Source organism: Acomys minous, assembly GCF_964271855.1.
Source record: "Acomys minous genome assembly, chromosome: 8".
Classification (NCBI taxonomy): Eukaryota; Metazoa; Chordata; class Mammalia; order Rodentia; family Muridae; genus Acomys; species Acomys minous.
Window position 1 is genome coordinate 7,091,579 of NC_140489.1, and position 23,041 is coordinate 7,114,619.

At 60.6% G+C, this 23,041-nt stretch overlaps 1 protein-coding gene across 4 annotated transcripts; it reads left to right on the top strand.

Annotated features, from left to right (window-relative positions):
* The first annotated feature begins 254 nt into the window (after nt 1-254).
* Nucleotides 255-22,747, top strand: JAG2 (jagged canonical Notch ligand 2). Of its 4 annotated transcripts, none has more exons than XM_084791433.1 (26): nt 255-672; nt 859-1,209; nt 7,765-7,822; nt 9,515-9,766; nt 9,866-9,926; nt 13,021-13,151; nt 13,233-13,352; nt 13,510-13,623; nt 14,026-14,106; nt 14,258-14,371; nt 14,463-14,509; nt 14,624-14,797; nt 15,577-15,727; nt 15,804-15,956; nt 16,034-16,147; nt 16,363-16,476; nt 16,577-16,690; nt 16,819-16,935; nt 17,404-17,431; nt 17,511-17,596; nt 18,038-18,151; nt 18,240-18,355; nt 18,763-19,011; nt 19,486-19,617; nt 20,817-20,973; nt 21,126-22,747. In XM_084791433.1, the coding sequence occupies exons 1-26, from the start codon at nt 607-609 to the stop codon at nt 21,620-21,622; spliced, it is 3,711 nt and encodes a 1,236-aa protein (XP_084647559.1). In that variant the 5' UTR covers nt 255-606; the 3' UTR covers nt 21,623-22,747. The 4 variants fall into 4 exon arrangements, with proteins under 4 accessions (XP_084647559.1, XP_084647561.1, XP_084647558.1 ...); XM_084791432.1 differs by having other exon boundaries at nt 257-672; nt 13,993-14,106; XM_084791435.1 differs by lacking the exon at nt 14,258-14,371 and having other exon boundaries at nt 256-672.
* Nucleotides 22,748-23,041: the final 294 nt, after the last annotated feature.

Below are 23,041 nucleotides of genomic sequence, written 5' to 3' on the forward strand. Positions count from 1 at the left end.
GTGACCTCAGGGGGCGCCCCACTCCCAGGCTGTTAACCCGGGCGAGAATTCTGGAGCAGAAGAAGCCCCACCTCAGCGAGCCTGGGCGCAGGAGAAGCCACAGCCTGGTGGCCCTGCGCCCCGCCACCGGGAGCACAGACCGCGCCCTCGCCTCCTTTAAAGCCAGGGGCGCCCCCAGCACCCCCCCCACGGCCCCACCCCACTGAGAAGCCCCGCCCTCTCATGCATATGCAGGTGCGCGGGTGACGAATGGGCGAGCGAGCTGTCAGTCTCGTCCCGAACTTGTTGGCTGCGGTGCCGGGAGCGCGGGCGCGCAGAGCCGAGGCCGGGACCCGCCGCCGCCGTCGCCGCCGCCGCCGCCGCCGGGTGGGAGCCGGGCCGGCCGCCGGAGCGCGGTCGCAACGAGCCGGAGCCGCCGCCTCCCCTGCACACCCGCCGCGCAGCCCGCGCGCACTGCTCGACCCCGCCCGCGCCGCCTGTGCGGCCGCCGCCGCCTGTGCGCCGCCGGGCTCGGAGGGCGGGCGGGCGCTGGAGGCCAGCGCGGCGGCTGTAGCGGGCGAGGGCGGCGGCGGCGGCGGCGGGGCCGCGGGCGGGGTCGAGGCGGCGATGCGGGCACGCGGCTGGGGGCGCCTGCCTCGGCGGCTGCTGTTGCTGCTGGTTCTGTGCGTGCAGGTGAGTGGGGCGCGCGGCGGCGACGGGCGCTGACGGGGCGCACCGGGCAGGGCCGCTCCTCCCGGCCTGGCGGCGCACTAACGACCGCAGTCCGGAGCCTTAGGGACAGCGCGAGGGTGGGGGCGGGGCGGAGGCTCGGCGACCCCGGCCCGCGCCTCCCTGCGTTCTCCGCTGCCTTATTTTTAGGCGGCGCGGCCCATGGGCTATTTCGAGCTGCAGCTGAGCGCGCTGCGGAACGTGAACGGGGAGCTGCTGAGCGGCGCCTGCTGTGACGGCGACGGCCGGACGACGCGCGCGGGGGGCTGCGGCCGGGACGAGTGCGACACGTACGTGCGCGTGTGCCTTAAGGAGTACCAGGCCAAGGTGACGCCCACGGGGCCCTGCAGCTACGGCTACGGCGCCACGCCCGTGCTGGGTGGCAACTCCTTCTACCTGCCGCCGGCGGGCGCTGCGGGGGACCGAGCGCGCGCGCGGTCTCGGACCGGCGGCCACCAGGACCCGGGCCTCGTCGTCATTCCCTTTCAGTTCGCCTGGCCGGTACGTGCGCCCCTCCCCCGCACTCAGCTTCCCTGCGCGCCTCGGCGCCCGCCGCGGTCCCTTCAGCACCTGCGGCCGCGCGGGTGCGGGCCGCGCGCGCCCAGACGGGGCGGGGCCGGCAGGGGGCGCCGCGCCGCGGGCGGGCCTGGGGCGCGTGCTCTTGAGACCAGATTCGCGCCTGGCCACGTGGGCGCGCGGGGTACCCAGGGACCGATAGGCTTGGGGTCGCGGCAGGGTGGGGTGGCCGAGGTCTGCTTGCACGGCGGCCTCGGAGTGTGCCTAGGTCGCCGTGCGCGTGTCTGCGCGTGGGGAGGTGCGAGGCGCCTGCGGCCCGGTAGACTGCGCAGGCATGTGCGCTGCGCGTGCTGGGGCTGGTCTAGGGCAGGCCCTGGCGGAGCCGTCCGGGCCCGTGGCCAGCCTGCTCCTGCCCTGCAGTTTCCTGGATGCCCGAGGGCACGGACAGGCACCCCCGGTACCTGTACTGGGATGGCCTGATGTGTGTGTGTGTGTGTGTGTGTGTGTGTGTGTGTGTGTGTGTGTGTGTGTGTTGTAGAAGCTGCTACAGATGGAAAGACCCCCCCCCTCAAGGGAAGAGACACTAACTAGGCTCCAAGTTGAAACCCTCTGTGGCACCGCCGTTTGTGGACTTTTTATTTTGCTCGTTAGTTTCTGGGATCGAGAAGCATTCTGTCGGCTTAGGGGTGGCCAGGTCAGGCAGGAACCCAAACCTGGACATGCTGGGAGGAAAGGTGGTGGGCATCCAGCATTGGGGAGACAGGCCCTGTGCCTGTAGTGGAAAGGCCTCGGAGCTGGGAGCCGTACGGTGCTTGGTCTTGTTCATTTTCTGGTCCTGGCTCATACCCTTCCTTACCTGATGTCCACATGGGTGGAATCAGGTGGGAGCAGATGTGAGCGTGGGCAAAGCCTTGAGATTCAGGTCAAAAACAGCTAGTGTGGGTAAGCCCTTTGACTAGGGAGTGCGGTGGGCTATCAGGAAATGGCACAAGAGCTGTCCTGACCGAGGGCTTGTGGTTGGTTGGTCCGGCAACCCAGAACCATGGGAGTGGGTCTGCCTGGTGCCTGGGTCCTGAAAGAAACCAGTTGGGGACCAGGCGTGGCCAAGATTGGGCAGGCAGGGTTTCCCCTGCACTGCTCTGAGCCCCGGACAACTCCTTCCAAGGCCACCCAGCTTGTACCTTCGCTTTACCTTTTCCTGGGCTCCTGCCCTGTACATAGGTTCCAGTGCCTAGCCAGGTATCCTCAACCCTGGGGGCTTGTGATAGGAAGTGTGTCCCTGGAGTTGAAAAGGCAGGGGCAGGCATGGGAGGGGCCCTAGGCAGTTACTATTGGCCCTGCCCCCCTCGCCCCCACAGCAGCACAGCAGGCAGGTCTGAGCAGGGCCGACAGCCTGTCATCTGCACTTGGGCCCAAGCCAGCGTGGCTCCAAATCGCTACCCGAGGATGTGTTTTCTGCTCGAGTTGGCAGCGGTGGGTGTGGGGGTAGGGAGGGCCTGGAGGAATGTGGCGGGCCAACGCGTGTCCCTTGTGGCTCTTTGCCCCGCTGGCCAGCCGGTTGGTGTGGGACGGGATGGAACAGGCCTTGCCTTCCTTGGAGTCAGGGTACCTGGTCTTGAGGACATTTTTAACTTCCTTCATTCTGTTCCCAGCTGGTTTCCCCAAATGCCCCAGGAAGGCGCACGTTTCTAGCCTGGATGGAGGTTTGGGGTTAAAGGGTATCCTGTGTTTGGGGGACCCTTCTGGTTCCCGCTCTCCCCTCTTGCTGCATGACCTGGCTGCCAGGCCTCTAGCTGGTGCTGTGATGCCAGGCTCTTGGTATTTCCGCTCTTCAGCAACCGCCCTGCGGCCATGCGGCTCGGTTTGCCACAAGTTCGGCTCTGTTCCGTAAGCCAGGGTACATTGGGAATCCAGGTGCCCTCTAGAGCAGTTGGTTCCCGGGGACAGCAAGGACCAGCTGGGACTTGGGTTCCTTGGGTTGGAGGAGGGCCTTGTGGAGAGATGGGAGGAGAATAAGCCCAGGCCTCCCACGAGTCCCCCTCTGTCTGCACTGGTGTAGCGGTGGCTCTGGATGTGTCTCGGAAAGGCGCAGCAACCCACATCAGGCTGTGCACGTTGCAGATGGCCCCAGGAGATGTGTGTCTTCCCTGGGGTGGCTCTGCTGCCTGCCATACATGCTTGAGCTCTGTGGGTTGAGCGGGCGGCTGATGGAGGGTTCTGGGAAGAGTGAGAGCTTTCCTTCAGGGTCTGGTGGGAGGCATCTTCGGGGGGGGGGGGTGTCTCTGTTGGCTGAATGAGGAGAAAAGTGGTTGCTGGCCTGTGTGTAGTGGGGCTCGGCTCCTGAAAGGCTGCCAGAGAGGGCAGGTCTCTGCTGTAAGCCTTCTGCCTGACCAGCTTGCCTTTTGAGCACAGGGCTGCAGCCCTGTTCCAGTCTGTTTTCTTGGTGGCAGGTCAGTGGTGCATGTACCATCAGAGCTGCAGGAATGGTGTCATGGTAAAGTGTGGGCTCCGTGGCTCATTTGGGGTCCTGTGTGAAAGTGAGGTGCGCTCTGAGGCTGACCTGGTTTCTGTGCCTCAGAAGAGCTGCGGTGGCAGCAGCGCTGTAGCCTGGCTCCCCTCCCTCGAGATGGATGCAGTGCCTTTTTGACTGTGAGTCCTCAAGCCTAGAGGCTGTAGGATGCCCAGCACGTCCTCAGCTGAAGTCCCTAGTGTGGCTCTGTCTTACATAAATCCGTCCTCTCCCCCTGCTGGCTGTCTAGCACATGGCCAAGTGTGTTCTTGAGGGTGGCAAGACGAGGATCAGGACAGGACTGTCCTATAGGGCAGAGGGCTAAACAGTTCTACCTAGTCAGAGCAGAACGTCCTGGAGCAGCTCCGGTGGCATGGTCACACTGGCACCACCTGACCCAGCGTTCTGAGCGTTCTGGAATCTGCACCTTGCGTGTACACTGCCCTCCATGCCTTCCGGGACTGGGAAGGGCACTGGCCTCTTCATCGTGCCTCCCACACCATCCCCATGAGACCCAGAGTCCTCCCTGGGTGGAACTAGGGCCAGGTGGCACTTTGTTCTGTACCCGACCTACCCCTCGTGGGTTGTGGGGGTCTTGTTCAAGGCTGTACAGTGTGCAGTGAAGTAGGGCTCCCAGTAGCCCACAGCACAGGGGTGTCCCAGGAGGCACAAGCCAGTGGAGGATCCAGACATGGAAGTGGATGGGGCCTTTGTCCCTGGGCCCACGGGATTGATTGGAAAGCAGGGCTGTAGTGTGACAGGCCGGCCATGTGTCATGGTATCTGGAGGGGATGGGAAGTGGGCTGGACCAGTGAGAGGTCCTAGAGAGCCAGGCAAGGGCTTGAGCTAGTTGGTAGTAAGGAGATGACAGAACTTAATTCGCAAACCCAGAAGGGGTTTGTGAGCAGACTGAAGGCCTGAACTAGTCTCTGTCCACACACCCCATCCTGAGCTGGGTATGGGCATACCTGATCCTGGGCTAGCTACAACCCCGGACAACTGAGGCGTGTTAGGGTACCCGCTGGCTGCTTCACTCTTCACGCCCGGGTTCTCCAGCAGTGGGTGACTGGGGCGCCTGGGCCAGGCCTCAGCTGGTCTCTGATGTGGGCTGTGGCTGTCTAAGCTCTAGTATGGGGTAGCCTACCGTCTCTTCCTGTGATCCAGAGACCTAATGCCTAAGAGGGTTGCCCCTTCCGCCTTGGGTGACAGTGGTGACAGAGGTCTGGGCCTCTCTGAAGCTCTAGCTTCAGGAAACTTGTCTGTGTTTAGGGCTTCAGGCATTGGCAGCAAGTGTGGAGCTCTGTCGGGGGGGGGGGTGGCCAAGTTAGACGGCTGGATTAGAGCCAGTGTCGTGCCTGCTGCTGGGTGCTGAGAACCCTAGCTGTCAGGCAGGAGGCACGCCTGGTCCCAGGTGGACCTTCCCCGTGTTTGTTGTCCTATTTTATTAGCTCTGTCTGAGGGCGAGGCGAGGGGGATTGCAGGAAGACTTGGCATTTGACCAGACATCGATGGACTTGGGCTGTGGGTGTGTCTGGGGCCAGGCTTGTAGGAAGAGGTTCTGATGCGTAGAGCCTCCAGAGGCTGGCAGGCAGGTGGCCCAGGAGGGCTGGCCTAGGAGGAAGGACCAGAAGTTTGTCTCTGCTTCTGGGGAACCTGGGCAGGTGGTAGCTCTCTGTCTCTCCCGTACTCTTCCAGTTTTCCCAGCCCCTACATACCCCAAGGGCCCCAAGATCCCACAGGCTTCCAGCCTAGGCATCGTTGTCCCTCTGTCAGCTGTAGGGTTTGGCTTCTCAGGCAGGGATGCACACTGCCCCTCGTAGTGAGGGATGTGGTGCTGGAGGCTGGGGGAAGGGAGGAGCTGGGGGGCCGCTGTGGCAGGTGGGGAGAAGCCACAGGTGCCGCCTGCCTGCTGGCTCAGGTTCTCCCCAGATGACTTCCTGCCATCCAGGTGTAGGGAGCCCAGCTGGCGGGCGACAGGCCCTCTTGGGCGGCGGGCGGGCCATGTCCCTGCGGGAGCAGGTAACCGGAGCCCTGGGCTCAGGCTAAGGTGGTGGTAACCCTACCTGTGTGGCTGGCATGGGTTTCCTGGGAGTGCTCCTGACTCACCTGAAGGCCAGGTGTGTGCAGGGAATCCAGACCCGGGCTTTTATGCCTGCCTTGTGGCCATGCCTCTGTACCCAGCTGGTGGGCTTGGCTTGTGGCAGTGATGGCAGTGACCTCAGGCGCAGCCTGCCCTCTGATAGCCCAGCAGCTCCTTGCCCCTATGCAGCAGAGCGAGTGTCAAGCCTGGTGGCATCAGATCCCACTGGCCACCTGTGTTTGTGGGAATCGGTGATGGTGTCCACGGTGGGGTCTGTGGCCCTCTCCGTTTCGCAGTCCTTGCCCGCTTGGCCACCTTTCTGGCCCTCATTCCTCCTCCCCCTCCTCTTTGCACTGTTTTCTCCCTTGGGCTCTAGCCTATTTCTCCTGGGGCTCTATGACCTGGGCTTCTCCCTCCCTTTCTCTAGCTCCACCTGTTGGTGCAGGGGCCGTAGGCAACAGGCAGTGTCTGAACTGTGCTCTACACTCTGACCAGTGGGTGGGTGAAGGAACAGGGCAGGTAAGGCCTGAGAAGGGACTGGGTACCTGGCTTATCACCAAGGAGACAGACTTGGCAGAGTGGAGGCCCCGGAGGAAGGCTTTCACAGTGGTTTGCGTGATGTGGCGGAGCGAAGGGAGAAACTGTAGAGCACCAGATAGGCTCTCGCCAAGGCCGGTGACGGCAGTGCTGTGGGGACGTCTTAGGCTTCTGTGGATAGGGCTGGGAGACCTGTGGTTGCTCAGAGACCAGGGAGAGGAGCTGTTAGGGTGGGAACAGGGGCGTGGGTGTGGGGAAGAGAATTTAAGGGGGATTAGTGAGTATTAAGAAACCTGGTAGTAGCTTCATGGAACCAGGGACTTTTAGGGGGGAACTAGTGGCCCTCTGCTTTTGGCCTTGCTCACAGTGGCATGGGCCCTATGTCTAAAGACAGGTGCTCAGAGGAGGTGCCAGAATAGGAAGTGAGGGTGTCTAGGTTGAGGTGCCAACAGACAGGGAACGGGTCAAGGTCTCCTGACCCCAGGCCCAGGGAGGCTGGCTATGGCAGGCTCAGTGGGGAATGGGAAAATCCCTAGAAAGCCTAGGGCTTAGGACCAGGTGAGATGGGGCTCCAGTGCATCTGAGGGGAGGGTTTGGGGGCTGAGCAATGGCCAGTGGTGTGCTCAGCCATTCAGGAAAGCATGAAGTTTCCTGAGCACAGCCAGGATGCAGAGGAAGGGGACTCGAGGGACAAGGCATGGTGGGTGCAGGCCACCCTCTCACAAGGGCAGGCCTTATGTTGCCAAGGTAACAGCCAACAGCAGTGCTCATCACTGTGGCCCGGGGCAGGAGGGACAGATGGTGAGGGCTGGCTATGGTTAAGACTGAGGCTGTGCTGAGCATAGCACCTCTTGGGCTCAGTATCCCCTGTCTGAACAGCAGGAGAGCTCCCTAACCCCTGCTCTGGATGGTAGTTACTCTCTGCTGGTTTTGTCTGTTGGGGGGGCGCCCTCTGGGTAAACACCTCCATGTGCCCGCTAGAGGGACTGCGGAGTGGCCAGGATACCATCCTCCCAAGTGGGCTTAAAATACACAGCATCACATATTCTCAACCTCAGCTTATACCTCAGTGAGGCGCAGGGATGTGTTCCCAGCGGAGTGCTTAGCCCACAGATGCCTGAACCCTTTGCTGATTTAAGGAGCTTGCACGTGGCTGGGCTGAACCCCAAGAACCCCAAGAGCAAGGAGCCAGAGTTTCCTGACAGATACAGCCAGAGATAAAACTTCTACATTTGAGTTGGGATATCTGGGGGTCTGCAGAGGAAAGGAGCCAGTGTTGGGGACAGAAGATGGTGACAGGAGGACACCACAGAGCCATAGGCCTGAGCATCCCAGAGCCACATGGGATGCCAACCTGAATAGCAGCAGGTGGGAGGGAGCCTCAGACACCTGACCAGCTATCCTCTGTCTGCAGCGTTCGTTCACCCTCATTGTGGAGGCCTGGGACTGGGACAACGAGACCACTCCAGATGGTGAGTGTACCCTGTACTGGGGGAAGTGGGTGGGCGATGACGCTGCCAGCAGCATTTCCCCAAGGTGCTGAGAAACTGGTCCCTGGGCCAGCGTGCTTGTGGCCAGGTGCCCAGTCCTCTGTCTTCTGTGAGTGCAATGGCTCGCTCCATTACCTGCAGCTTTGCAGAGCTGTGTGTACAGTCCCTCCATTCCTGGTGTCCCCAGTGCACTCTTTGGGGCCCATGCTAGTGACACAGTGGAATGGGATGCCCTCAAGTGGCTCTCTGGCTGTGTGGTGTTTTCTCTGTCTTGGAACAGGAAGCTTGAGGGTCACCACCTCAAAGCCGGCTGTTCTGTGTGTCGTGTGTGTATGTGGTGGGGTCACCTCAGCCTTTTAGCGGTGAGGCAGAGGTTTTCTGTGGACACGCAGGGAAGCTCCTTGAGCAGAGACTGGCTGTAGGCACAAAGGCCCAGAGGCTAGATCACACCCAGTGTTTGAAGATCTGGGTGGCGTTCCCGTGCTTGGGGATGAGGCAGCCAGTCAGGCTACCTTCAGGTCAGGCAGGCTCTGGGGCCAGTGAGGATCCCGGCCTCTTTCTGGGGATGGATTGCTCTAGCTGCTGTGTGGACAGGGTCTGCAAGGCCAAGGTAAGGCCAGCAGAGAGGATGCTGTGCACATTAAGACAGGGGCGCTGAGACGGGCAGCCTGAGCGGTTAAGGGGCTCTGGCTGTTCTTGAAGGTGGAGGCACAGGGTGGCTGATGTATGGGACCTGAGGCTAGGGTCAAATGTCACCCTCGAGACCTTCCAAAGCAATGCATGATGACCAGGATGAAACCCGGTTCTACTCATGATACTCAAGGATACATGAACAGGGAGAACAGACTGCTAGGGTAGGGGTCACCAAGGCCCAAGGAATGCAATAGGGCCTTAACAAGGACAGGCTAATGCGCCTGATGCAACCCCCCCTATCCCCACCCTCCACCCCCACCACCCCCACCCTCACCCCACCCCTGTAAGGAGAGCGCTAGCCCAAGGCACTGAGTACCCAGCTGGGCAGGTACTAATGCAACAGGAGGAAAAAATGGGGAGTTCCGTAAGATAGAAAATCCCAAACAGCAGTGGCGGGTGCTGTGCAGCCTGCTCAGTGCGTTTGGGAGGCCCAGCCTGTGTAAGTGGGGCCCTAGAATTTTGTTTTAAGACGGGTCAGAAGCCGGGCCGTGGCGGCGCACGCCTTTAATCCCAGCACTCAGGAGGCAGAGGCAGGTGATCACTGTGAGTTCGAGGTCTACAAAGCGAGTCTAGGTCAGTTAAGGCTACACAGAGAGACCCTGTCTTGAAAAACAAACAACAACAAAAAAAAGATGCATCGATAGGGTGCTTCTGGAAGCCAGAGGTAGTACAGGAAGGAGGAGAGAATGGTGGCCATGGCTGATGTGTTGTTGCCCAGGGCACGTGGAAGGAAGCTTAGGGCTTACAACCTGCTGACCCTGGCTTTGTGAGGGTGGAGCAGGAGTGCTAGCTTCCTGGGCCCCCTCGGGTTAGATTTCTGGTCCCACCTTCCCATGGGAGCCTGGACAGCGTCTCCCCCCACACCCCTGGCCCCTGACCCGGTGTCAGCCTTCCCCTGCCTGGCTGCCCTGTGCCGCGCGTTCCTGGGGTCTGACGGGTGGGTAAGCCCGATGCTGCTCGCTGACTCTGCTGCTCCCAAAGAGGAGCTGCTGATTGAGCGGGTGTCCCACGCCGGCATGATCAACCCCGAGGACCGCTGGAAGAGCCTGCACTTCAGCGGACATGTGGCGCACCTGGAGCTGCAGATCCGCGTGCGCTGTGACGAGAACTACTACAGCGCCACCTGCAACAAGTTCTGCCGGCCCCGGAACGACTTCTTCGGCCACTACACCTGCGACCAGTATGGCAACAAGGCCTGCATGGACGGCTGGATGGGCAAGGAGTGCAAAGAAGGTGGGGGGGGGCGCTCCCACTGAGGGCGTGGGAGTGGGCACAGGGCATGGCCAGCACGGGTGGCTGCAGCTGTGCCTCTTTCTGCCCCCTCTGTTCCAGCCGTGTGTAAACAAGGATGTAATTTGCTCCACGGGGGATGCACTGTGCCTGGGGAGTGCAGGTGAGCACCGTGCCCGCCCTTCTTCACCTGAGTTGCTGTAGAGCCCGCAGCAGCTGGAGTACCTTGCAGGCTTTGGTAGGCCGTGGAGTATGTATGGGCTTCATGCCAGGTGCCCACCGTGCAGGAAGGACGGAGGCTATAGAGGTGCAGCTTGTGGCCATGAAGGGGACCGTGCTATCCTGAGCATGTGGTGTGCCCAGTGTGACATTTTCTCCATTAGGACATCTAGAAGGGGACAAGGGAGGGTGGTCAAGTAGTCACACCACCAGGAGACAGAGGCCAAAGGTATGCGGGTGTGTGTGTGTGCGTGTGCGTGTGCGTGTGCGCGTGCGCGTGTGCGCATGCGGGAGTGCATGCGGGCATGCGGGCCCCTACATAAATATGAGGAGTCTGCACCCCGAGGAGCGCAGTAGGAAGTCACAGTGGCAGGCTACTGGGAAAGGGAGAGCTGCAGGCTTAGTGAGAAGAGGGACCCTATCAGGAGAGGCTTAGGAGAGCCACAGAGCCACAGAGGCAAGGAGGAAGAAAGTATATTGGAGACCACAAAAGAAGAGTGACGGGCCAGTGGGGTGGAGGGGTGGACAGGGCCTGCAGACGCTCTCGGGGGGAGGGGGGAGGGGTTTGGTGATAAGTTTGGTACAGGAGTGAGAGGATGGTCAAGAAGGGCCTGCACACTTGCCAGCTTGAGCTACTAAACACTGGCGCTGTGGTGGCTGAGGTAGGGATGGCCATGGGAGAGGCAGCCTGGCATATATAAAAATGGGTGTTCCGGTTGGCCTGGCCTTAAGGCACCGGAGCGTGTGGCATACAGGAACATTTACAGCCCAATGGTCAGGTGGAGAGGAGAGGCTGGGAACAGTGCAGCTGGAAGCGTGTAGACGGAGACTAACTAGGGGCTTGACAAGGGACCTAGAGCTTCAGGGAGGCCAGAAGGGGTCCTGCAGCTTAGAGCAGAGAGCAGAAGCCCTTTGAGGCTTGCAAAGCCTTGTGGGTGTAACGAGATCAAGGTGATGGTGTAGAGGGTCGAGTAGAGCTCACGCGGGTGAAGGTTGGCACCCTCAGGTCTGTGAACTGGGGAGGCGGGCCAGGGTGCTGGAGGGTATAGAAAAAGGGTCTGGAGATGAGGAGCTCCAGCGGTCAGCCTGTCAATGCCCCCCTGCCATCCTGGCTCTCAGTATCCCTGGGTGTCCCTCTGAGTGATGGGTATGCTTCGTGAGTGTTCTCAGGTGAGGTCAGTGAGGCCAGTGATGGCCAGGGAGTGGGGAGTGGAGGTGGGTTGGGGAGGGGTGCGGTGACAACGGCCTGGGTGGTGATGTGAACAGCAGCCAGGCTGGTCCCAGGGCAAAAAGCAATGTGTGTGCAGTGGAGATCCGCCCCCACTCCCCAGTGTCACTTGCACACACTGGTTTCAGACAGGCTTTGCATGAACTCCAGGCAGCATGTGGAGCACCTGTGTCAGGATAGGCTAGCATCTTATTGTAGGAGCCACATCCTAGGAGAGAAGTGGGGGTGGGGGGGGCAGCAGTTGTCCATGGGGATAGCTCTCTGTCTGGTGTAAGTCTTTTACAGCCTGGCTCTGAGCAGTGTGCTGGAGTTGGCATGACTTCTGGGCAGATGTGGCCTACATTGGTGGTAAACTTAGGAGCCTGCCCTCAAACCCTTGGCCCACACTCACTCCTTGGCCCAAGGTGTGGCTGTACCAGCGTCCCCCTGTGGTCAGTGCTGCGCAGGAGGGAGATGAAAGAAGTCAACCTCCACACAGTGCAGGAAGGCTGTGGGTAGCACACCAACAGGAGTACTAGGGGGGAGAACCGGGCTAGGGGGCACTAGGTGAGTGCCTTCCCCTCCTCCCTGGGCCAGAAGGTGAGGCCAAATAGCCTCCTGCTGTCCAGGGCTCAGGTTTCAGCAGAGGACACCCCTCCCCAACCGGATGCTACTGCGGAGATGGCTGGGCTTTCCTGCCACCCTCCCCAAGCCCTGGAACTACTGGCAGGAAAGCCACAAGGTGGGGTCTGGTGTGGAATGGCCCGCCCAGGGTGGAGAACTCACCCTTGGGACTCACAGGGTCTGGCCTCTTAGCTGGCCATGGAGCTCCCTGGTGGATAACCCAGCGCAAGTCACAGCCTCACTTTGTCCCTCAACTCCCCGTATCACCTGGGGGAGAAGACTCCAATTATAGATGGGAGGCCTACTGTGGGCCTGCCTTAGACATTCTGGGCTAGATCCTATAGCCAGCCTCAGTTTCCCTAGGTGAGCCTGGGTGAGCCGAGCTGATAACTGTCTGTGTGCGTGGCTCCAAGCTGCTCAGGAAGGGCTGTGGTTTTTCCTTCTATAAAAATAACTTCTGTGGCGGGTGTCGGCGTGGAAGTGACGTGGCCTGCACGTCATTCCTGCCCCGCAGGGCCTTAGCCTTTAAGGAAGGGGCCCCCAGAGTCTTGTCCAGGGCCCAGAGGGCTGCCTACTGGAACCCTATACTCTCACCTACTGGCTCTATGCTGGACACCCACTTACATCCTGAGGGACTCCCCAGAGGTGACTCTAATCGACTGTGCGGTCCGAGCCAGGTCTTAGGGTTACGGCGTCAGCCAAGACCTTCAGGTCCACTCCGTGTGGCCCTCCCTTCAGGCTGGCTAGACAGCCCGTGGGTTGGACTTTCCTAGGAATCAGAGAAACTTCAGCCCTTGAGTAGCAGTGAGGACATGGGTGCCACCCAAGGTCACATAGTCCTTGGACCAGGATAGCTAGGACCTCTCCTCCTCAGACCCTGGTTTGTGCTGTGGCCCCAACAGCACCTGGTGAGCAGGACCTGGCATCATGTCCCTGGGCCTCCCTCGGCTTGGCCTTCCTCCCCGGCGCCTGCTTGTGGGGCCTGGCTCAGGGCTGAGTCCTAGAATAACTCAGAGAGGAGTGACGGGACAGCTGGGCTGATCATGTCGGCCAGTGGCCGGGAATGCCCATGACAGTGAGGCTGGCTCAGAGCTGTTCTTTATGGCCAAGACCCAGTGGCGGTGGCCTGCACTTCAGTACCTGCCTCCCATACCCCTTACTCATCTGCCTGTCTGATGGGCTCACCACTCGGTACCCCCCCCCCCAGGTGCAGCTACGGCTGGCAGGGCAAGTTCTGTGATGAGTGTGTCCCCTACCCTGGCTGTGTGCACGGCAGCTGTGTGGAGCCCTGGCACTGTGACTGTGAGACCAACTGGGGTGGCCTGCTCTGTGACAAAGGTAGATGGTGGGCAGTGGGCAGGGCCAGGCCTTAAGCTCTGAAGATAGGGCCGTCCCTGAAAGCTCTACTCTTTTGCCCAGACCTGAACTACTGTGGCAGCCACCACCCCTGTGTCAATGGGGGTACCTGTATCAACGCTGAGCCTGACCAATATCTCTGCGCCTGCCCAGAGGGCTACTTGGGAAAGAACTGCGAGCGGGGTACGTTACAATGCCGTTGTTTCTCGGGGAGCCTGGATGAGCCCACTTTTCACTGTGGTACAGTGGGCTGTGCCCCCAGTGGACTCTGGGTTTTGTGAGCTTGGGGAGGAGTTGCTTGAGTTTGGTTGGTGTCACTCTTCTCACTCTGGCTCTGCAGCTGAGCATGCCTGCGCCTCCAACCCATGTGCCAACGGGGGCTCTTGCCATGAAGTGCCGTCTGGCTTTGAATGCCACTGTCCATCGGGCTGGAGTGGACCTACCTGTGCGCTCGGTGAGTGTCCGGGGGCATCAGGAGGTAGGGAGTGGGCAGCACCTAGGAGTGTGGATGGAGTGGTTGGATCCACTGCACAGTGGACACTGGGCAGATGACAACTGGTTCCTGCTTCTTTACATTGGGCCGTGTCTCCCTACTGTTGACCGAGCCCCCATGGGCTGTCCCCCTACTCCCTGGCTGTGCCATCCCACTGACTGGCCACACCCCATACCCACAGTTCATGCATCTACACTAACTAGAAACTCTCACTCATCCACTGACCGTGCTCTATGCCCAGTGACTTTGCCCTCCCATTGGCTGGCCACACCTCTACAACACTCACTCACTCTCTCTCTCTCTCTCTCCCCCCACCCCCTGCCCCTGCAGACATTGACGAGTGTGCCTCTAATCCATGTGCAGCAGGCGGCACCTGTGTGGACCAGGTGGACGGCTTTGAGTGCATCTGCCCGGAGCAGTGGGTGGGGGCTACTTGCCAGCTGGGTAAGGGCTCCCTAGGGGCCGTCCATGCATGGGTTGTGCGCTGTGCATGTGGCTGCTGCTGCTGGCACTGCTGGGGCTGCGGGTGCCAGGTGTGGGGCACAGTGGGAAACGTGGGGCCTGAGCCCCACAGCCCCCCTTGTCTCATTCACAGACGCCAATGAGTGCGAAGGGAAGCCGTGCCTTAATGCTTTTTCTTGCAAAAACCTGATTGGCGGCTATTACTGTGATTGCCTCCCGGGCTGGAAGGGCATCAACTGCCATATCAGTCAGTATGGGTGGGCGGCGCAGGTGGGTGGGGCTGGGGAGCACAGAGAGGGGCCCCGCCTGACCCTGCCCACGTGCCCTTCTGTCCCTAGATGTCAACGACTGTCACGGGCAGTGCCAACATGGCGGCACCTGCAAGGTAAGGAGGCTGATAAATGCCCTGCCAAGACCGGAGAGGGCGGTGTGTGGCTGGAGGGCGTGGGGTAGGGGTCGGGTGAGGCAGGCTCACCCACCCACCTGTCCACACACCCAGGACCTGGTAAATGGGTACCAGTGTGTATGCCCACGGGGTTTTGGAGGCCAGCACTGCGAGCTAGAGTATGACAAGTGTGCCAGCAACCCCTGCCGTCGAGGTGGCATCTGCGAGGACCTGGTGGATGGCGTCCGCTGCCACTGCCCACGGGGCCTCTCTGGGCTGCACTGTGAGGTAGTGACCTGGAGGGCTTTGGTGGGAGCTGGGTGTTTTGCCCACACTCAGAAGCCTAGCTGGGAGGGGGCCTCATAGCATCACCAAAGACGGGCCTGGCCTTTGTCACAACAGTCCTGTGCTTTGTGCCCTCTAATGGGATGATGCAAGGAGGCAGCCTGTGAGAACCTGCCCCACCCCCCACCCCCCCACCCCCGTCAAAGGCAGAGCCAAGTACTAGATGTGTGGGCCCATCGTGGGTCAAGGGTGTGCCTAGGAAAAAGTGGGTGGCTTTCCCCACGGCCGCTGCCCTGACCTCTGTTGGGTGATCTTTGTCCTGGGTGACACGTGGTTTTGCTCTGGCCCTTGTGAAAAGGGTGAGCCTCATGCGCGGTGGGCTTCTTGGGGCCCATGGCAAACGGCTGGCTTCAGATCCAGGGAGTATGGTGAGGCTGGCTGTGGGAAGGTCCTCTCTGAGCCCTAAGGGTAGCCTGGCAACATGGGGGTCAGAAGCTGGCCTTCCTGCCGGCAGGAGGAGCCAAGGCCGGATGCTGCCTGTGGGAGGCAGAGGAAGCTTGGTTGCTGTGGAGGCGAGGACGGCAGGAGGGGGCTGGTGGCCCACAGGTGTTTCCGTCCAGCTGATGGTGCCTGGATATTCTCGGGTGGGCGGGAGCTTTGAGCTCAGCTTGGCACTGCCTGGTCTAAGCCTGAGAGGGCCTGGCTGTCTACACTACACAGTGCTTCTGTCTAGAGCTGGACTCTCACAGATGTACACCCCCCACCCCACCCTTTATCTGCAGGTGGATTTGGATCTCTGTGAGCCAAGCCCCTGCCTCAATGGTGCGCGCTGCTACAACCTCGAGGGTGACTACTACTGCGCCTGCCCAGAAGACTTTGGCGGCAAGAACTGCTCGGTGCCCAGGGAGACATGCCCTGGCGGGGTGTGCAGAGGTGCGGGATGCAGCCCCCGAGGCAGGGTGGGAGCCCAGGTGGAGATGGGTCTGATCCCCGTCCGTCTTTCCCACAGTGGTTGATGGCTGCGGGTTCGAGACAGGGTCCAGGGCACATGGTGCAGCGCCCTCTGGCATATGTGGCCCTCATGGGCGCTGTGTCAGCCTGCCTGGGGGAAACTTCTCCTGCGTCTGTGACAGCGGCTTCACGGGCACCTACTGCCATGAGAGTGAGTGGCCCGCAGAGTCCAGTGGGGTGGGGCCGGCTGGCCAGCCGCAGGGACAGCTCACCTAACCTCTCCCACAGACATTGACGACTGCATGGGCCGGCCCTGCCGTAACGGGGGCACGTGCATCGACGAAGTGGACTCCTTCCGCTGCTTCTGCCCCAGCGGCTGGGAAGGCGAGCTCTGTGACATCAGTGAGTGTGTCCTCCTGCAGACCCCCGCCTCACGTGGACTGCCCCACTGGCTAAGGCCTGGCTCCGCCCCTGTGTCCTACTCGGCATTGTGTGCGTGGGCCTGAAGTCATGGGGTAGGATCCCAGGCTCTCGTGTGCTTGGGCCCAGCTCTTGCTCTTCTCCGTGAAGCCCTCCCCAGCGCCGGTGACCCCCGCTGACCGGCGTCCTCCCCCCAGATCCCAACGACTGCCTCCCCGACCCCTGCCACAGCCGCGGCCGCTGCTTTGACCTGGTCAACGACTTCTACTGCGCCTGTGACGATGGCTGGAAGGGGAAGACCTGCCACTCACGTGAGTGCCTGGGGTCCCCGCAAACAAGTGGAAGGGGCTGCCCGCCAGGGCCCTGCTGTGGTCAGTATGGACCACCCGCTGAGCGCCCGCATGCTTGCAGGCGAGTTCCAGTGCGACGCCTACACCTGCAGCAACGGCGGCACGTGCTATGACAGTGGCGACACCTTCCGCTGCGCCTGCCCTCCAGGCTGGAAGGGTAGCACCTGCACCATCGGTGAGCCCCCTACCTGCCCAGCATAGCCCCGGCGTGCTCTGCTACCCACCCCTACCCTAGGCTGCCTGCCCCGAGTTGTGCTGGGGTCTGCCCAGGCATCACAAGGAGCCCTTTCTCCCTCCTTGCAGCCAAAAACAGCAGCTGTCTGCCCAATCCCTGTGTGAACGGAGGCACCTGCGTGGGCAGCGGGGACTCTTTCTCCTGCATCTGCCGGGATGGCTGGGAGGGCCGCACCTGCACACACAGTGAGCTGGAGGGGCTTCAGGTGGGGGAGGCCTGTGGGGGTCTGCGTGTCTTCACCCAGCTCCTCATCCCTTCCTCCAGCTGCCTCGAAGACCTGTCCCTCCACCTGTCCTCCTTCTCACACCTCCACGCTCTCGATGTTCTGCTCTGCCCTTTTGCAATTCAACCCCTACCCCAGATCTGCAGCGTCCGCTACCTCCCCCCTCCCCCTCCCCCTCCCCCTCCCCCTCCCCCTCCCCCACCACCACTGTGCAGCCTGCGGCACAGGTCCCACTCCAACTATAGCCCCACTCCCTGTGCCTTGCCTGGGGCTCCTGGGCCTTCCTGGCACTTTGCTGCTCCCTGTGCCAGGCTGGGACGGATAGGGTAATGTCTACCCATGAACCTCAGACGCAAAGATATGCTGCAGAGGCGTGATGGGCAAGTGTGTGTGCTGAAATAACCACCTTGTCTTCTCCCCCCAAATCCAGACACCAATGACTGCAACCCTCTGCCATGGTGAGTGGCAGCCCAGGAGGCTGGTAGGGGGCAGGGCCCATCACGAGGAACCCCTTTATGACCACCCTCTCCCCTGCAGCTACAACGGAGGCATCTGTGTTGATGGCATCAACTGGTTCCGCTGCGAGTGTGCCCCCGGATTTGCGGGTCCTGACTGCCGCATCAGTAAGCAGCCTAGGTGGATAGAAGGAATCGGGGTGGGGCGGAGGGGGTCTGTCCTGGGCCCCCACCTGGCAACCTCAGTGTCAAGAGCTGGGGACACAGCTCTCCCACGCCCCTCTTTCATGTCTGTGTCCTGTGGGTTCCTAGTCCTCCCTGAAGAGCCAGTTGCATCTTGGGAGGAGGGGGATAGGCTTACAGGGCGGAATGCACATGCTCACCTCTGACTGCAAGGATGTCTCTGTGGGCGTGGCCACCTCAGAAAGAGTGGAGCACAGAGGCCCGTGGAAGAGGGAAAAGGCCTGTGGGCCAGCAGGCTTCTGACTGGCCGAGTGACAGCCATAGCGTAGCAGCCGTCTCGGCCTAGGTAGCTGTGGGGTCAGGTGGCCTGAGGCACATCCTCCCACCCTCCTGCCGTAAGAAACACAGCCGCTTTGTTCCCTGCAGACATCGATGAGTGCCAGTCCTCGCCCTGCGCTTATGGAGCGACGTGTGTGGACGAGATCAACGGGTACCGCTGCAGCTGCCCACCAGGCCGCTCAGGCCCCAGATGCCAGGAAGGTAGGCTGGCTGTGGCCACGTTGGTCAGGGCGTGGACCAGGCCCATCCTCCCTGGATTCTCTGCTGAGCCGCCTCCTTCTCGTCACAGTGGTCATAATCAGGAGGCCCTGCTGGTCCCAGGGCATGACCTTCCCACATGGGAGTTCCTGGGTAGAAGACTGCAACAGCTGCCGCTGCCTGGATGGCCACCAGGACTGCAGCAAGGTGGGGCCAGCCCCTCGTGCACCCCTCCTGCACTCTGACCCTGAGCAGTCTGAGCCTTTAGGCTCACTCAGATATCAAGAGGCTGGTGCAGGGGTGGGGGTGTTGGTAGATAAGGCTGCCCAGTTCTGAGGTTCATCCTAGGGGGATAAACTGGGAGGGGTCCCGGACCCACCTCTCTTCCCAGTACTCTTGGGGAAGTTGAGGCCCATCCCAGGTTCTGCTCTTTCTCCTTGGATAGAAAGCCCTTTCCTGAGCCGTTTCCGCCTGCCTCCCTCCCTCGGGTCCCTGGGTGGTACACACACTGGCCTGGGACTCACGGACTCCATCATGTGTTATCTCCCGTGCTGCCTGAGCCTGCCTGGGGTCCCACATTCCCATGTGTGTCTCCTGGGTGTGTCTCCCCCCAGGTGTGGTGTGGATGGAAGCCCTGTCTGCTCTCTGGCCAGCCCAGCGCCCTGAGTGCCCAGTGCCCACCAGGGCAGCAATGCCGGGAGAAGGCCCTGGGTCAGTGTTTGCAGCCACCCTGTGAGAACTGGGGGGAGTGCACAGCTGAGGAGCCTCTGCCACCCAGCACCCCCTGCCTGCCACGGACCACCCATTTAGACAACAATTGTGCACGCCTCACATTGCGCTTTAACCGTGACCAAGTGCCTCAGGTAAGTGATCTTGGGGGAGCCCCGTACTTCAAAGCTTACCCTTAGAGTCATGGCCCAGCTCCCGGAAGTCCAGAAGCCATAGTTGGCCAGATGGCCACCAGTGGGCTCATGCGGGGCAGAGTAGATCCTGTCTGGGTTGCCTACTCCTCCAGTGTTCCAGGAGCCTAGACTGCAGGGGTACCTTAGATCGCCACTTAAAGGATAGTTCCTGTTTGTGATAGCATCCCATCTTCATCCTCTGGATGTTTGGAACTAACCTGCCTGTCCCCTGGAACGGAGGAGCTTGGAAACCATGACGCCGGTCCTGACAAACCTTGCTTTCCCTAAGCTCCTCCATTGCCTACAGACACGCTGGGTCAGGGACAGGGGAGGCTCCCGCTGTTGTTCTTCTGCCTCGTGGATGGAGCCCCCGCCAGCAGAGAGACGAGCAGCCTCAGGCTCCAGGCCCTGCTAACCTATTGCCCTTCTGCCCAGGGCACCACCGTGGACGCTATCTGCGCTGGAATCCGAGCCTTGCCTGCCACAAGGGCAGTGGCACGAGACCGCCTCCTGCTGCTGCTCTGTGACCGTGCACCCTCAGGGGCCAGTGCCGTGGAGGTGGCTGTGGTGAGTGTGGGGACCTGTCCCAGGCAGGCTCTAATCCCCCTGGCTGTGGCACTCTGGCATCTTGGAGGAGGAGGGCAGTGGCAAACTTGAGGCAGGGAGGCATTTACATGGGAGAATGGCAGTTGGAGAGTGGGGACTGAGATGGGAACCAGATCTGGCATCCCCCTGGGGGGCACCTCCACAGTTGAGTGGGGCTGGGTGGGGAGCTGTACCCACTTGGAAAGCAGCAATAGCGAGGGCTGTAAGAGCTGTAAGAGGCAAGAACGCCAAGATGTTCGTGTGGATGATGGTCACTGGCAGTCCATGGGGCCAGCTGATGGATGAAAGGCAGCAGGGGTGTGAGATGAGATTCTGCTAGGAGCCCAGTGCGGTTAGCAGGGGGCGTGCTTCGGTGAGGCGGTGCTGGCTGCGTGGTGTGGGGGGGAGGGTTGGGCAGAGGCACTGGCAGGCCCCAGGGCAGAGGCGGAGGCAGAGATGTCAAGATGGGCACAGGCTAGTGGGAGATAGAGTTCCAGAAGCAGCGTGAGCAGTGACTCCCAGGACTCCTGGCTCACCACACAGCACAAGTCCCTTCTTTTGCCTGGCTTCTGAAGCCACACTTTGGCTCTTGGGTAGGATCCCTGGCTGACATGTGCAAGGAGGTAGGAGAGGGTGTTCTGGAACTATCCCTGAAAGAGGTGGCCATGGGATGGCAGGGGTAGGGGCTAGCCAAGGGAGGGGTGAGGAGGAGATCAAAGAAGCCTTTTGGTATGCTGTAATGGAGGAGCACGGTGTTCAGGGACACACAAGTAGAGCTGGAGGGGTGAGGCTTGTGTGTGTGTGTGTGTGTGTGTGTGTGTGTGTGTGTGTGTGTGTGTGTGTGTGTGTGTCTTTAGGTGCAGACCTGGGAGCTGAGTAGACTGAGGAAGGCCAACTGTCCCCATACAGGATTCAGGGGCTTGACCTGGGGAGAGCCAGGCCGCTCTCTGAGCCTCTCTGGTGGGGCATCCACTGGGCGTCCCATTTCTTGGCCTCCAGGCTCTTTCAGGTCCTTACGATATGTAGCACAGAGCACTGTTGCAGCTCTACCCGTGGCAGTCCTCTGTGCATCTGGCTAGGAACTGGTCAGGGTTTGGGCAGTGGCCATGACAGGTTCCTGGTATGTAGCCAGGGTACCTTTGGGCTGTCGGGCTGTCCCCCAGTGTCATCCTCTGTTGCAGTCTTTCAGCCCTGCAAGGGACCTGCCTGACGGCAACCTGATTCAGAGTACAGCCCATGCCATCGTGGCTGCCATCACTCAGCGAGGGAACAGCTCACTGCTGCTGGCTGTCACTGAGGTCAAAGTGGAAACAGTTGTCATGGGTGGCTCTTCCACAGGTGAGCTGGGGTGATGGGGGGCTCACAGACTCTCGAGACCAGTGGGAATCTGCAGGTGCATCTGTTGCGACCCCAGCTCCGTTCTAGAAACCAAAGAGACCTTGCTTGGCCTTGGAGACCCGAGGATGCTTATTTCCTCTCCTCCCACGTAGGTCTGTTGGTACCTGTGCTGTGCAGTGTGTTCAGTGTGCTGTGGCTCGCCTGTGTGGTCATCTGCGTATGGTGGACGCGAAAGCGCAGGAAAGAGCGTGAGAGGAGCCGCTTACCACGGGACGAGAGCGCCAACAACCAGTGGGCTCCGCTCAACCCCATCCGCAACCCCATTGAGCGGCCAGGCAGCAGTGGCCTGGGCACTGGGGGCCACAAGGATGTCCTTTATCAGTGCAAGAACTTCACACCGCCGCCCCGCAGGGCAGGCGAGGCACTGCCCGGGCCAGCCGGCCACAGGGCTGGTGGGGAGGACGAGGAGGATGAGGAGCTGGGCCGTGGAGACGGGGACTCCCCAGAGGCAGAGAAGTTCCTCTCACACAAATTCACCAAAGACCCCAGCTGCTCCCTGGGAAGGCCAGCCTGCTGGGCTCCAGGGCCCAAAGTGGACAACCGCGCGGTCAGAAGCACCAAGGATGTGCTCTGTGCTGGCAGGGAGTAGGCTAGCTGCCAGGCTGGCACCCGGAACTCTTGCTGGTGCCATGCTGCCTGCTGGACCACAGGACCCAAGGCCGTGTGCATAGTTTCTTTATTTTGTGTAAAAAACAAAACCAAAAACAAAAAACAAATGTTTATTTTTTACGTTTCTTTAACCTTGTATAAATTATTCAATGGCTGTCAGGCAGAAAACAACGGAGTATTCTCGGATCATTGCTATTTTTGTAACGTTTCCGTGTCCGCACGCACTGTGGCAGGAGAGCAGGGCGTGTTTGTGTTCTCACCAAATCGTATAATGTTTGTTACCACAGGCTGTCGCTGTTTACAGAATCTTCTTTTTTATTCCTCATTTGAGTTTCTCTCTGGCTCGAGGCCCAAAAGCCCACAAGACCCATGGGCTGGGCTGTGGCTCTCAGCGAGATCTGTGGCTTTCAGTGTGGCCTGTGGCTCTCAGTGGGACCTGTGGCTGACAGTGCGGCCTGAGGCTGTCAGCGGGACTGTGGCTGTTGTCTTAGCTGTAGCTCTCAGTGGGACCTGTGGCTATCAGTGGCACCCACGGCAATGGGCCTGGCCTGTGGGTGTCAGTGGGACCTATGGCTGTTAGAAACATCTGTGGTTGTCGGCTTGTGGCTGTCGGTGACACCCATGGCTGTAAGTGGCACTAGCTGCCGGGGCTGGCCTGCAGCTGTCAGTGGGACCTTTGGTGGCCCGTGTGATGCTGGTTACTATAGCTGTTGGTGGCGCCTGTGGTTCAGTGGGGTTGGAGGTCACTCGTGTGGCCTAAGGCTGGCAAGCAGACCTGGCCCATGCCTTGGCTAGCCCCTCCAGCCTGCCGTCCTTGCTTCCTCCTGCCCAGAACTCTCCAGAGATCTCCAACTGTGCTTTCAGAAGTGCCCTTCCCAACTGCTCAGTCTCCCTCCCGGGATGGCGGCAGTATTGAAGCTTGTGACAAGTGCCTTCACACAGACCCCCTCCCAGCTGTCAGCGTTTGCCGCGGGCACCAGGCCACTGCCCACCTGCCGGCCCCGGCCCCCCTCCTTGTGAAAGTGCATTTCTGTAAATATGTACATATTAAATGAATCACTCTGTATATTTGATTTAATAACTTAAACGTTTTGGCCTTCCTGTTCTTTGGGCTGTTCCTTTTCTCTACACACTTGGGGCACAGGGAGACGTTGGACATGGCCGGGCTGCTGGGCTATGCAGATGTGGGGTCTTGGAGGTTAGATGGTTCTGCTGACCTCAACGCAGTAGGTGCCTTTGGCCTTAAGCGTTGCTGGAGTCCTGTAGTAGACACTGTTTAGTGGCACCCTCCTCCTGGGGATAGCGTATGGGGGGTGTGGGTGCCTGGCCTCCTACCTCTAAACAGGTAAGTAAGCTTTGTGAAAATAGGAAACTGCTCAGAATTGATGAACTTACAAGG

Excerpts from the sequence above, each read along its gene's own strand:
- JAG2 (XM_084791432.1), top strand. The coding sequence starts at position 607 with ATGCGGGCACGCGGCTGGGGGCGCCTGCCTCGGCGGCTGCTGTTGCTG. Across the intron at positions 14,510-14,623 it reads AACATGGCGGCACCTGCAAG|GACCTGGTAAATGGGTACCA; the intron begins GTAAGGAGGCTG and ends CCACACACCCAG. Across the intron at positions 16,477-16,576 it reads GGGGAAGACCTGCCACTCAC|GCGAGTTCCAGTGCGACGCC; the intron begins GTGAGTGCCTGG and ends GCATGCTTGCAG.